The sequence below is a fragment of the Rattus norvegicus genome, chromosome 10 (assembly GCF_036323735.1).
Source record: "Rattus norvegicus strain BN/NHsdMcwi chromosome 10, GRCr8, whole genome shotgun sequence".
Lineage (NCBI taxonomy): Eukaryota > Metazoa > Chordata > Mammalia > Rodentia > Muridae > Rattus > Rattus norvegicus.
Window position 1 is genome coordinate 43,126,793 of NC_086028.1, and position 14,503 is coordinate 43,141,295.

Sequence of the window (14,503 nt, forward strand, 5' to 3'; positions counted from 1 at the left end):
GAGTGGGGGGCAAATCATCTAATCTGATCTAACTAGGGATACAGTCTGTAGGTATGCTCCATAATGTTCTCCACCGAGTGGCTGTAGATTCTGTAATGGGTCTTTGGGGTCATTCTGATTTATGGCTAATTATGGGGTTGTGTTGTCATTGTAGATTGAAAGCTGGTGGTGATGATTTGCGATCTGACTTTGAATCAGAAGTGTATCCGTTTCAGAGCTGATTGATCCAGTTAAGGACACTGATTCCTGGGTTTGCTAGGTATCCCTTGTAAGCAACAATGTTGGGCACAGTACTATACTGGAGAGGTAGCTTGGCTTTAAAAGCACTTGGTGGCTCCTGCTGAGGCCCTGAATCTAGCTGTAAGCACCTCCAGCTGCAGGGATCCGCTGCACCCTCTCGTGGTCTTCTAGGACACTGCGGTCACACCACAAGTAACTTTTTAGAAGGATGTGTAAAGTCATTACTATTTGTCCTATGGAAAGTTTCACCTTCGACAAATTCTATTACTTAGCAAGATCATGTGAGATTAAAAAAAAAAGACCAAAGCAACTGACAGGAAGACTCACATAGGTTGGGGCTGTGTGCGTGTGTGATTAAAACAAGCAGATTTCGGAAAGAGAGATGGTGGTCGTGGCAAAGCTTGCTTCAGAGAAATCCATCCAGAGTTTCTGGTACTTGGCCTGGGATGAGTGGTCCAGCATCAGGTTCCCTGGCTATCCTAATGATTGGAAGAAGGACCTGAAGAGACTCCATTATCTAGAGACACTTCTGTCAGGCTCTCTCTCCAGTGAAATGAAGAGCAGCCGACAGCTTTCCATTGCACATCAACTCCACGCTCAGCTCAGGGACCTCCACTGTGCCTAGCACTGGGCAGCACCTCCACGGAGCATCAAACACCAATCATATGTTCGCCTTCTTTTTCTTGGCCCAGCACCTGCTAGGAACCTCAGACATGTAATCTCTTCACATCTTCATCTCTGTGTCCCAACCATTCCCAGGTGACATAGCACAGACCTCACATTTACCCACTAGCTTAGCTCAGCCTTTCCCTGGTCATAGCCCTAGTCTTCCACTTCCACCCAGTGTCTAAGCCGGATCCAGGGTTAGTGGGGAGAGCCTTGTTCATTCATACTTCTTACACCGGTTTCTAATCATGTTTGTGATTACATCTAATTTGTTCTGAATGCTCAGAAACCTTAAAGACCTGGCTTTGGTCCCGCTGTAGCTGTTTCCTCTAAAGTGGCGGTTCTCGACCCATGGGTTGTGACCATCAGAAAACACACATTTCTCAATGTCCTAGGAACTCCAAGCCACAAATTTACTTTTGTTGTTACTTCATAACTGTAGTTTTGCTCCTGAGCAACGTGTCAGTTCCTAAGGCCATCAGAAATACATGCTTTCTGATGGTCACTGCTCTCTGCTACTCTAAAGCATTTTCCTAGGAAGGGAGGAAGGAGGCTCATTAGACCCAGGAAACTCAAAAAGTTACAAGATCGACAGGGCCTCTCAAGGTTCTGCAGCTTCTGGGGAGGGGGAGACTGGTGGGACCATCATCCAGTTGGGCAGGGAGCTCTTGGGATGCAACTTTTCTGAGCTGTTACCCAGGCTGGAGGTTGTCTTGTTGGAGATGGTAATGCCACTGCTGACACCCTCACATTCCATAAACAACACCCCAAACTCACTGACTTACTAAATCAGGCATGGGCAGAACCATTCCTTTGGTTTGCCATCAGTGACCCATTTTCCGTGAATGAACAGATGCTTGCTTGTTCATCAGTCCCCAGGAAGCCATGTGAGGGTGCTGTCCCCTTCCCTGTGTGCCTGGGGATGCACAAGGCTCTGGAGAGCCCTTAAGGAGGTAACTGAATATACTTGTATCAAAATTGACAATCAGTGCGATCAACAAACAGAAACTGCAACTTTAATTCTTTGGGGATGGTGGCTGAGCCTCCACAGCTGCTCAGTGAAGCAGTTTCTTCAGGAAGAGAATAAGGAAGATGGGGGTTGGGGCTCTGATTCTGGCCCCATTTCTGACGGCTGACTTACAGATTTCACTTTTGTTACTGATGGAAAAACCCATATAAGTGGTCACTGTGTCCTTGCACTGCTCTACGGTTATGCATTTCATCAGCTGAATGGGTATGTTGTCGACACCTGTGGGAAAAACACATGACACTTCCCTCCCTGGCCTTAGATCCCACTTTGACCCACACAGACCGGTCTGTAGATGGTGGCAGACCAGCTGCCTTCTCACAGGACTCATTCTGCTCTCTAGGCCTAAGTCAGGCAATGGTCGGGATGTTTTTCTCCTACCACAAGGTCTTCCAATCCCTAAATTTCCCCCAAGCTATGTCAGTCAAGTACTGGTATGTCTTCTATACATCAGTGGACAGTCCCCTTGCCATCCTGTAGTGACCCGCTAGCACTGGGATGCTGTAGTGTTTTGACTGACATTGTGTGGCAGTGGTGGGCAGACACCTGTGCTGTGCTGGGAGCATCCTGTGTGCTGCTGCTTCTGCTGCTTCTGCTTCTGCTTCTGCTTCTGCTGCTGCTGCTGCTGCTGCTGCTGCTGGGAGCTGTGCAGACCTGTGCTGCAGCCAGCCACGTGTTTTAGGATCATGAAGATATCACCTCTTGTTCTTGGCTTGAGCTGCCTATTATAACAGCCACAGCTCCCAGAGTTATCACCTGTGACTATGTTCTATGCCTTTCAACGTGCTTTTGGGTCCATTCTTTCAGGCACCTGTGTTTACGATGCCGGAGAACTCCACACAATTTATCTTGTCCGTTGAGCACCACTTGAGAGTTGGTCTGCACTCTCTCCCCTTCATGGAGAAGCATGTGGGACACTTGAGACCACTGGAGCTGAATTCATCCACCTCCTTCTCCTCTAGCTCGTTCATTGTAATTTCCCAGAAGTCTGTCAGGGGTAGCAGGGGAGGACAAGACAAGACAGAAAACTGGCTGGCCACTGGTCACAGGTGAGAGAAATACATATGCCCAAAGAGCCACAGCTTAGTGGAGTGGTCCTTCACCCTCAGCCTCTCTTCTGCTCCACCCTTGCTATCCTCAAGTGACACTTTCTAATTCTGCCTAGTTATACTAGAATCACAGTACATAGTCCCCAGCCTTCGAGGAACATGCTGTCTGACAGGGAAGACACTACATCTGCAACACTAATGTTACAGAGAGAAATGAGTGTGTCAGAGAGTTCAGGGAGGCCTGCAGTGCAAGGGCTCAGGGATGCCCTCAATGAAAGGCCATGTTGTGAGTGCAGTAGCAGAGGCAGTTTAGTTCCAAACACTTGCAGGAAGGATTTGGCCTTGGAAGCACAGGATGCCCTCAGAATGGGCTCCAAGTGATAAGGTAGAGCCTGTTTTTCCTGCATCCTCTGCCTCTGGGGATTCATAATCTCTTCTTAATTGTCAGGCAGCAAATCTGTGTCTCCCTCATGTCTCCACAGCCGTCATGGGTTATGACAGGGCTTGGCTACTCTAGAGAGAGGTTCTTGGCAGAGGAGAGAGTGACAGGAGCTAGGAATGGAGAAGCTGAGATGGTGAAGGAAGGGTAAGGAGAGAGGGAGAGCCAGGGCTGTCTGCAGAAGCGCTCTCGGCCACCTTCCTCAGGAGTGCTACCTCTCCACGGCTCTGTGTCCCCATGAGCTGAGGCAAGAAAACCATAAGGGTACGCCCACTGGAGCCTCCACACTGTCTCCTGACCTTTCTTGCATACCAAGAGTTCTGGGATTTCATGTGTAGAAAGAATGAAGACTGCCCATATAACTCGAGGAGGAATGGGCAGGTGGCCTTGAGGATTGGGCCACAGTGAAGAAGGTCATGCAGGGAGAAGACATGGGCTGGGCAGCATACGTGGATACCTCAGAGCTTTGTTCCCTGGCAAGGAACTATGGTAAATGTGAAAATACTGGGGCCTTTGTTTTTCTGAAGGATAATATATATATTATATATGTATATTATATATGTATATACATATATACACTTTATATGTATATATATACACATACACACATGAGGCAAAATATTTTAATAATTCTGCTTAATGTGTGCTTTTCAATTACTGTCCACATTGCCCTGGACCAGCTGATGGGAGGGTCTATACCTCTCCAATTTGGGCAGAAGCAGGAGCTAATGCAGCGGGACCCTTAGATGCCTGAATGCTCCAGGCACTGAAATCCTTAGACACCCAGGGTGAGCCTAGCCTTGGTTCCCTCTAGAGTATGGATGGAGCCCAGTCTGAAGCAATTAAAATAAAAAAAAACAGGGATAAAGAGAAAAGGAGAAATAAAGAGAGAAACAATTTATAAAAACACAAAAGCTTCATACTCAAAGCAATAAAAACCTGAGAAAAACATCTCAAAAAGAATGCCAACCATTAACAGTGAAGAGACTTCACAGAACTCCCCAAATATGGAAATTTCTCTTCCTTCTATCTCCTGTGAATTTTCATTATCTCTCTATTACATCTAATGTGACTATTTTGATTAAAATCAAAATGAAATATAATTAAAATGTGTGACCTGGGAGTGCTGCAGGTTCGCATAGCTATAACCTCTGTGTATACCAATCCTGGTGGAATGCACAAATGAATAGAAGTTAACGGTGAATGACAGCAGGCAGCAGCATTTAACTCTGGTGGTCATACTGGGACTACTTGTTAAGGGAGGAGAGTTATTTGAAGCAACTTCAAGGCAGGCTGGGTAACATACTCTGTTTAAAAACAAACTGATAAGTGGACAGACAGACAGACATACCCCAAACATCAAAAGTCAACAAGACCTTAGCATTACTTTTGGGGGAGAATTTGATGATGTAGAATCAATTTACCATAGGTACTGTGGTGGTTTGAATGTACTTGGCCCATAGGGAGTGGTGCTTTTTGGAGGTGTGGCCTTATGGGAGGAAGTGTGTCAGTGTTGGGGGTGGGCACTGGAGGTCTCTTCCTATGCTTAGGCTCTACACACTGTGGAAGAGAACTTCCTTTGAGCTGCCTGAGGATGCTGATCTCCTCCTGGCTGACTTTTGGTTGGGATGTAGAACTCTCAGCTGCTCCTGCCACGATGACGATGAACTGAACCTCTGAAACTGTAAGCAATCCCAATGAAATGTTCTCATTTATAAAGCGTTGCTTTGGTCATGGTGTCTCTTCACAGTATTGGAAAACCTAGGTGAGACAGGTATCAACTGCCAAATCCAGCAGGACCTAAGCCCAGCAGTACCTACGCACTTTCTGCTCTGTAAATGTGTTCACCTCAGCTCTCTTATTGCAGCTGTCTGTGAGGGTGAGTGGCTGGAGACGATTACGTCCCCACAGGGAGGCTCAGCTAGGAGGCAGGAGGTAAGCAGAGGTAGCATTACAGGCACTGAGAGAGGAAGCTCCAGGGACATGCTTTTGATGGGTGTGGGCTGGACACTGCACACTTGGTGTACAATTCTGCCCAGGAAGGAGAGGAGAAGCTAGTGTAGGTTTTCAGTGAGTGTCCACCCCTTGAAAAGTACATCTGAAGGTATAGCAGTGATGTCATCAGAAGCCGACCTGGGGTGGAGAGAGGACTTTTAACCATCTATTATTTATTTTAAAGGCTATAAGCATGAATAATTAAAATAGGAGGAAGGGGAATAAGGATTATAGAATTTTGCTCTTGGTGGGAACGGGGCCTTTTTTGGCTGAAGAAATGGCTCAGTGGTTATGAGCACCCACTACTCTTTCAGAGGACCTTCGCTTGATGCCCAGCACCCATGTTGTGTCTCACAATTGTTGTTAACTCCAGTTCCAGGGGGTCTTTTGCCTTCTTCTGGTCTTGCATGCATATAGTATGAAGACATGCACGCAGACAGAATACCCATACACATTTTTAAAAAAGGTCTAACGTAGCAAATATTCAAGAAAACATCTCTGAAAACCACACCCACAAAGGCACCTTTGAGGAGCATACCTGAGAACACAAGTGGTCACCTCCCATCCTGCTTCTGTGAAGCACAAGAGCATGTATCATTTCTTCCCCATCCCTTTGAAGCTGTCCCTATTAGCCTTTTCCTGGGACGGATGCTGGCTCTCAAAGCATAGGTGCCTGACCCGGAAATGGAACCATTCAATGTGCTGTGCAGATCAATTGGTAGCAGTGTCTCTGCTCCCTCAGCCAAATGGACGCCACACTACCATCAACCAATTATATTAAATGCTTGCTTCTTTTTAAAGTTTGGGTTTTGGTTTGGGCTCTGTTGAGATGCTGAGCACACAGGATATTTGTACAAAGAAGACAACACCCTTCCTGCCTCTTGTTACGACAGATGAGCCCTGACAGGAAACCCTCAGTGAGGATGGCTTTGGGCCATGGGTGAGGCAAGACCTGACAGAGCGGGAAAGGCCAAGAGGCTTTGAGAGTGCACTGGGATAACAACCTGCGCGTTTCATCTTCTAGGACTTTTCTTCCCCTGAAAACAAAGTGATTTTCTACCATCTGTTCACAGGAAGCAGGAGGGGAGAAAGATTAACAAAAAGATGGGTATTATTCACAACAGCTACCTTATGGAGTCAACCTAGGTGTTCAACAACAGAACAAATAAAAAAATGTGGACTTTTTCAGCCATAAAGAAGTTACGTTATTTGTAGGAAAATGGAGGTAAGTGGAGTAACAAAATCAAAGGAGCTAAGACAGTCTCAGGAAGACAAATGATATGTTTCTCTAGTGTGTGGTACCTACCTTATATAGATATATAAAATCTTGTCTGTACATATGATGTGAAAGAATCAAAAATACTAAAACATATGTGTGCATGTGAAAATGCTTGGGTATAGCAAAGGTGTAAATATGATATATATGGTGTATGTATGTATGCAGAAAATGCCCTTATATAGCATAGAAGTATGATGTATACAACATATGTGTGTATGAAAATGCCCTTACATAGCATAGACGTACAATGAATATGTACAATGTATGCATACAAATGTCCTTACATAACATAGAATTATGACGTACACAATGTATGCAAATGTCCTTATATACAGCATAGAAGCACAACGAATACATACATTGTCTTTATATACCATAGAAGTATATACAATGCACGCATATATGAAAATGTCCTTATAAAGTGCAGAAGGAAATACAATGACTATATACAAGGAAACCTTTAAAGCAGGGAACAGCTAGGGTTTTACATGCAGCTGTACTAGGCATTAGAAACTGCCTTTGCTAAAATGGGATGACTCCTAAGAGAGCTCATGAAGAAAATAAGCACGGGGTGGAAACCTGGGCTCTCTGCCTTCCTTCTGTCTGTCTCCTTTACTTGCCCTGAAGGCAGAAAGATAAGTCCCTAACTGTCCCCGAGCCCCACTCGATTCCCACAAAGCAAAACTGCAGGATACACGAGGGTGTTGATCCAGGGAGGCAAGGCTGCGGAACTGGTCAGTCACCTCAAGGATGCCACCTCCGGGCTGCCGTGCAGGACCAGACCTGAGACAATGAAGGGCCACTTCACATCTTGGTCAGGACTGCTGACTTACACAGACTCCTAGCCCTGTTTGCCCCAATTCCTCCTCCTTTCTTTCGATGTAAACTCTTACCACTGTCCTGGTAGATGGCTATGGGGTAACTGGACAGACCCCTTTGTTTTTTCTTTTCCCAGTGTGGCTGCATCAAAACTGCTTTTTGCTATGACTTGCTCCTTTGATTGGAGCAGAGGGGCAGGAGGCTGAGCCTACTGTGGCTGCCAGAGATGCAGGCTTTGCCCTAAATCTCTGCTAACACGATTACGCTGATCTTTGGTTCACAGCGACACCCTAAATCGACTCTTCACAAACTCTTCCTGACGGCTGCTTCCTACTGTGACAATGGGTCTGTTAGTGGAAAGAAGGGGTGGGTGGTACATGCAGGTCCAGTCATCTCTCCCTTTACCTGTCAAAGAAATGACTTTGTGGAAATAGCCTTTCCCCACCATATTGTGTGGAAAGTGGAAATGATGAGGTCATGCACAGGCCCCTGACCACTGAACTAGTGGGCCGAGTGACTGTGGTTAGCTTAGGAGGATCTGCTAGCAAGGGGAAAATGGACAAATGTTCAGGAGGCAGGGTTCTGGTGTCTCACATGACTTGATGCCTTGCCCGTCTAGAGCAAGGGAACGAGGGAAGGACAGACACCCAGACACCCAGACACAAGTACAGAGAAGCTGGAGTCAGGGCGCCCTGATGGAGCCACACCAACCTTGCAGCAGTCCAGAAGCTCGACATTATTACTTATAGCACAGAGGGGAGGAGGCAGCCAGACTCCCTAAGAGGTCTCTGTAGGGGTGCTGTCTCTGGATGCAAGCTTATGGGAGGAGGAAGCTGCAGTTGTCAGTTTTTGTACACACCGTCAATATGTGTGCTGATGCCAGTGCCTTCCCTCTGGGTGAGGAAGAAAGGTGCTGCCAATTTTCCCATCAGTCTGAGGTCAAACCCATGCCAATAATACACACTCACTTGGGACTAAATCTGTTCCTCACACACCTACCCAAGGCTTCCTCAGTTCCCCACAGGAGCTAGGGGTGGCTCAGCGGTTGTTTGACATATAAGAGGTCCTAGATTCAATACGTGTGTGTGTGTGTGTGTGTGTGTGTGCGCGCGAGACACACACACACACACACATGAGAGAGAGAGAGAGAGAGAACTTGCTTTAAGAATAAATATGGCTCAGATCTGTGATGCCAGCATGTGGGATGAAGAGGCAGAGGGATTTCTCTATGATCAAAACCAGCCTGGGTTATAGAAGGAGACCTCATCTCAACAATAACAACAAAAACACATAAAGTGACCATGCTTCACTAACTACACAAAGAGGCCTCAAAGCCGAAACAAGAGCCCCTGGTGCTAGGATGCACGCTAGCGGCTGCTTACACAGGGCACCCAGCTCTCAGGGCAAACAGGAAAGAGGCAGAGGCACCTTACCGGAAGTCTTGCATCCTAGTCTGCGGAACACATCACCTTCTTTCAACATGAAGGCCCTTCTAGGAAAGTGAAAAGTCCCGAGACCTTAGCGAGTGGACAGTGTCATCGTGTTAGTCTGAGCTCATGCATGCCCCACAATCCCAAGGGGCTGAAATCACATTCCTAACTCTCTAGAAGGGACACAGGATGCAGATAGGCCCGGCTGTTCCCCTGAAGTCAGGGAGTCAGGAGGGGACACTCATGACTGTCCAGTCCATAGCACAGTCGAGTGGACTGCACCCGATCTGCAGGCAGAAATCGTGTGTGCTGGTTCACTGTAGGTGCCAGGCAGAGAGCACAGTGCAAGAGAGGTGCCACTGAAGGGGGCGACGCTTTCCGATTGTGAGGTCACAGCTGTTGGGGAATGGCATAAAAGGTGGAGATGTGGGAATACAAGATGGTAGTGTAGAGAACGCAAAAGAGAATTCAGGGGAAGGGATTCAGAAGAGAAATGGAAGCTGGGATGGGCTGGGCGGGGGGGGGCGGGGACAGAATGGCCCCCCTTTTACTCTCACCTGTAGAGAAGGGCATGAAGGCGAGGCTACAGGCCAAGAGAAGCCTGCTCGGGGTGGCAGGATGCATGGTCCAGACTATTAGGTCCCGTCTCTGTGGAGAGAGCATGGTCAGGTGGAGTTTACACAAAGCAATAAGGCTCGGTCACCATGGTTCACCTCCTCTCCCACGTGGGCAGCATTGCCTCTCAGTCTGAAGCTCCTCACAACTGGAACCAGGACTCTAAGTGTCGTAAACTGGATATAGCAAGCAAGCCCATGGGCTCAGGGGCTGAGTGGGTCATGCTGACAGCCTGGCTCTAGGAGACTCTCGGGGTGAGGAGGGGCGGGACTAAGAAACTACCTAGACTTACAAGGCCTGAAGGGAACTCTGGCCAATTTTTCTCTTTTACAAGGCTAAACTGTAATGGGTGGGCGAGGGCAGTTTAAGAGGTTCATTTGGATGAACATCATGTCTTCTGGAAGAACTGGGAAGGCTGGGTGGCCAGGGTAAAACCAAGAACCAGTACCGGTGCTAGGATCTGAAGCGCGGCTCTTTCTAAAGTAGGCCAAACTGCATTGCGCAAGCGTGTGGTGCAAGGGGGGTGGGGCCTCCAGGTCATCATCCTGTTCTCATTGGTCTGCATATTACACTCGTCCCACCTTCTCGGAGTCCTGACCAATGAGATTTCACTGCCTCCCAAGTGCGATTTAGCTCTCAAGGGATTAGAGATATCTTGGCAGCAGTTTTCTGCAGGTCTGAGAAACTAAAGACCTGAACACTGGGGGCTTCTGTTTTTCCCCACCCCTCACTTCTTGTGGCTTCTGCCTTCGCTACTGTCTGGAAGACCCTCTGACGAGAAATACCCATGTACTTTCAACTGACCCTTATTCCTTACCCACAACGCCCTCCTGTGAGCGAGGCATGGAGAGCAGCAACCCTTCATTTCAGGGCATTTTCTAATGCCACCCTGTCTGTCAGTATCATTTTTTGGAAGGCTGTATGTGTGTGTTTTGTGTGGGCATGTGACTGCCAGACCCTAGCACTGTGCCTTGGCTGTGAGCATGTTGTTAGTAACAGATCTTAAAGGTACCAGAATACCTCTGCTCACCTGCTGACTCCATTGTTGAATCTTTGCTTTTCCATCAACGGAAGAATGGATAAAGAAAAGGTGCCATATATACACAATGGGGCGTTCTTTAGCCAAAATGAAGGATGAGTTCTTGTGCTCTGCTATGATATATGGTCGTAATTAAGGTATCAGAAACTTTAGGAAGCCCAAGGGTTGATCAATCATAGTGGGGTAGCAGCCTCCACCTGTAGTGAGAGTTCTCTGACGAGGAGGGTGGGGAGGATGGTGGGGAGGAGGGTGGGTAAGCATGGTATATCAGATGAGACCCAGTGGCCAGGCTTCACAGGGACTTTGTGGAAGGATGAATTTGAAATGCCTCTGAAATACTCGGTGGGTGTGTGGTGTTAGAGATGGTGTTTGCTGAGAGAGGGGGTTGGGAAGTCTGGTCAACCGGTATGTATGTATGTATGTATGTATGTATGTATGTATGTATGTGGTCAGGTGATGACTAAAGCCTTGCCTTAAATCGTGTGTGTGTGTGTGTGTGTGTGTGTGTGTGTGTGTGTGTGTGAAAAGAAAGGGCTAGCCTCAGGCTTTAGGGACCTTTATCATTTCACAGGAGAGGGGGAGAATTAGGGATGTGTAATCATAGCCAAGGCGGGAACAAATTCCAAGAAGCTGGACCAGCAGTACTGAGATCAGTTAAGGAAATGTTCTTTGTAGTTTTTATTTATCCAGTACTTGTTACTGATCACAGGTTCCGGATTCCCACCTAGAAGCTGACAGTGTGGCATTAAAGAAGCAAATTCTCTGCCGTCTGTTTTCTGTACACTCTAACGGGGAAAAAGAAACTTCAAATCCACAAATAGGATGAGGGGAGGATGGTGGGGTATAAGAAAGCTGTGTTAGAAAGGGTGTTGATAGGGAAGTTTGAGGAAGTAGCCAGGGATGAAGGAGTTTGTGGGTCCTTGGCTTTTACTGGGACTGGAGGGGAAGCTCTCAGAGGGGATGGATTACTGCTATGGTCCACAAAGAAGGCTGGTGTTTGCTGAGGTGGAGGGGAGGCAGTGTAGACACTGTCTGAAGAAAGAAAGCAGTAACTGGGGGTACAGGGGGAGGAGCGATGGCTTCTTCTTTCACTTCTTTGCACATGAATTTGGGAGTTGGCTTTCTGGCTTGGAGAGGAGTCCCAGGATTGGGTCCTGAAGTTACTGAGGTAGAGGCCCTCCTACTTGCCTTAGAATTCAACACATGTGTATGATGCTGTGGAGAGCTGAGGTGCTTGTCTCTCAGTCCTCTCTCAGGTCTCAGGCATTCCTACTGACTCTACACCTCCCCACTGCTTTCTTCATTGCCCCTGTAACTTCCTTGTTCCTGAGGCTGTAGATGACAGGGTTAAGCATGGGTGTGAGAACGGTGTAAAAGACGGATACTACGTCGTCTTGGCCTGGTGAGTGATAGGAAGCAGGTAACATGTAGGTGTAGACAAGGGGCCCATAGAAGAGATTGACGACTGTCAGGTGAGAGGAGCATGTGGCTAGGGCCTTCTGACGCCCCTCCGCAGAGTGCATTCGGAGCACAGCAGCCAGGATGAGGGCATAAGAGGCAGTAATGAATGTAATGGGCACCAGGAGGACCACCACGCCTGTCACAAATAGTACCTGCTCATAGGCTTCAGTGTCTGCACAGGCCAGCATCAGCAGCGAGGGCACCTCACAGAAGAAGTGGGAGATCTTCCGTGATCCACAGTAGGGGAACTGAAGGGTCAGAGAAGTCTGAATGGAGGCGTTGAGGGATCCTCCCAACCAGGAGGCCACGACCATGAGCAGGCACACCCGGCCGCTCATGAGCACTGGGTAGCGCAGAGGGTTGCAGATAGCCACATAACGATCGTAAGCCATGAGGGCCAGCAGGAGGCACTCTGCAGCCCCCAGGAACATGAAGAAAAACATCTGTGCCCCACAGCCTCCGAAAGAGATGCTTGTCCAACCAAAGAGAAAGCCTACCATCATCTTGGGGACAGTGACTGAGGTAAAGAAGATGTCCAGAAAGGACAACTGGCTGAGGAGGAAGTACATGGGGGTGTGGAGTCGGGGGTCCATCCAAATCAAAAGGACCATGGCTGTGTTGCCCACCATAGCAAGGATGTAGACCAACACCACCATGCTAAACAGGAACAGGTGTGTCTGGCTGTTGTCAAAAAGGCTCGTCAGCACAAAGCCAGTGATGGAGTGGTTCCAGGGCTCGGTGCTCATCTCCTGCTGAGCTGCACTGTGGGGAGAAAGAACCAGTTCACCAGTCGGGGTGGGGGGGGGGGAGAGAGAGAGAGAGAGAGAGAGAGAGAGAGAGAGAGAGAGAGAGAGAGAAGAGTTGAGGTAAGAAGAGAACACCCATGGAGGCCAAGGGGCCACCCAGGGAGCCAGAGAGTACCAGATATACTTTGTCATTAATGTACTTGCTGGTATTTCTGGGTCATTATTTCATAGGAAAACCACTATTGGGAACCACAGCCTGTAGTGAAGCAGTGTTCAGAGGGAAACACGCTACTCCGAATGTGTGCTGTGCAAGAAGGAAGGCCAAAGACTAACAGCTCAACCTCCCATTCCACAGAGCAAACCAGGAAAACCCCCAGCTCATCACAACACGCCCCTCCCACCTCATTACTGAAATATACATTGTTATTGATATTTTCAGTTCTAAGCAAACAAACGCACAAAGGGAAGTTTTTTTTTTTCTTTCTTTTTCACAGACCTCTGACTGACTGGAGGGCTAGCTCTATATCCCTTTGAATTATATGGTTCAACGTTCTTGCTGATGTGAGGGTTTGTGGGATTCATTTTTTTCTTACCAGCGAGAGCTGTGGGTGTACCTGAGAAAGGGCATTTTGTCCTCTGCCAAAGCTGCCTGCCCAGCTCCACCTTTCCTTTGTGGTCCTGGCCACCAGGAGACTCACATTTGGGTTTTTGTGCCCTGGTGCAGATACTGCTTTGACACTATGTGGCCATCTTCATACAGTTGCTTTCTCGTCTTCAATAATTTCATAAATGAGTCTTATCTTGGCAGTCAGAGCCCCTGTCACATTCTGATGCCCACCGGGCTCTGAAAATATAGACGCACTGGCCCCTTGTAAGGGGAAACTAGCTGTGGTAGCTCTCCCCCCCCCCCTCGCCCAGAGCACCAGACACTACAACTCGTCTATCCTCAGACTGCATTCATTCAGGTGAACTCCAGTCTCGAAGAACAGTTCAGGGAAGCTACCCTGGGAAACAAGCCACCCAAAGGCAGTGTTTGGAGGCTGGAGAGGGGGCAAGCTCAGGCCAAGCTCTGATACAATGAGGATTATAGGTAAATTCCTTTTACCCAAATCTTTTTTTTTTTTTTTTTTTTTTTACCATGGCACGTTGCAACAATGTTCCCAGCATCTTTAATTCCAGGAAATGCCTTAAACCCTATCCTGTTAGGGTCTGACAGCCAATGACTTAAGTGGAGGGCCTGAGGAAATGTAAAAGGGGCCGCCTAGAGTTCCACAAAGGAGCTGTGGGCACAAGGGAACCCTGCTGTTGGCAGATGGCTCTCTGGGACACAGCAGGGAGGGAGGCAAATGTGACAAGTGATAGCTCACACCCCACAGCCTGTAGTGAAGCAGTGTTCAGAGGGAAACACGCTACTCCGAATGTGTGCTGTGCAAGAAGGAAGGCCAAAGACTAACAGCTCAACCTCCCATTCCACAGAGCAAACCAGGAAAACCCCCAGCTCATCACAACACGCCCCCCCCCCCCCCAGCAGTCTGAGTGGTGGTTTCTTGTCCAGGGATCTAGTCTCCAAGAATGCTTGCTTGCTGGTTTTAAAATTTAATTAAAAAATTTTTTTTTGAGACAAAAATCAGACCAGCCTCAAACTCGCTATGTGGCCAAGGACAACTTTGAACATTTCTGATTCTCCTGCTTCCACGG

General features: G+C 47.9%; 2 protein-coding genes across 6 annotated transcripts; both read right to left on the minus strand.

Moving 5' to 3' along the window:
• Positions 1-1,895: 1,895 nt before the first annotated feature.
• Lypd9 (LY6/PLAUR domain containing 9) lies at positions 1,896-10,740 on the minus strand. Of its 5 annotated transcripts, none has more exons than XM_006246405.5 (4): positions 10,590-10,740; positions 9,502-9,592; positions 2,745-2,921; positions 1,896-2,155 (listed from the first exon to the last, which is right to left on the minus strand). In XM_006246405.5, the coding sequence occupies exons 2-4, from the start codon at positions 9,566-9,568 to the stop codon at positions 1,962-1,964; spliced, it is 438 nt and encodes a 145-aa protein (XP_006246467.1). In that variant the 5' UTR covers positions 9,569-9,592; positions 10,590-10,740; the 3' UTR covers positions 1,896-1,961. The 5 variants fall into 5 exon arrangements, with proteins under 5 accessions (XP_006246467.1, XP_006246466.1, XP_008765935.1 ...); XM_006246404.4 differs by lacking the exon at positions 10,590-10,740 and adding an exon at positions 9,852-10,001; XM_008767713.4 differs by lacking the exon at positions 10,590-10,740 and adding an exon at positions 8,948-9,340 and having other exon boundaries at positions 9,502-9,570.
• Positions 10,741-11,857: 1,117 nt separating this feature from the next.
• On the minus strand, positions 11,858-12,805 carry Or2z2 (olfactory receptor family 2 subfamily Z member 2). The gene has a single exon (NM_214821.1). It carries the CDS (start codon positions 12,803-12,805, stop codon positions 11,858-11,860), a length of 948 nt encoding a protein of 315 aa, NP_999986.1.
• Between the last annotated feature and the right edge of the window lie 1,698 nt (positions 12,806-14,503).

Coding starts and splice junctions, on each gene's coding strand:
- Lypd9 (XM_006246405.5), bottom strand. CDS start 9,568: ATGCATCCTGCCACCCCGAGCAGGCTTCTCTTGGCCTGTAGCCTCGCC. Junction 2,922..9,501: donor CTTCATGCCCTTCTCTACAG/GTGAGAGTAAAA, acceptor TACCCCTGACAG/ACTTCTGGGAAATTACAATG. Junction 2,156..2,744: donor CTCCGGCATCGTAAACACAG/GTGCCTGAAAGA, acceptor TTTTTCCCACAG/GTGTCGACAACATACCCATT.
- Or2z2 (NM_214821.1), bottom strand. CDS start 12,805: ATGAGCACCGAGCCCTGGAACCACTCCATCACTGGCTTTGTGCTGACG.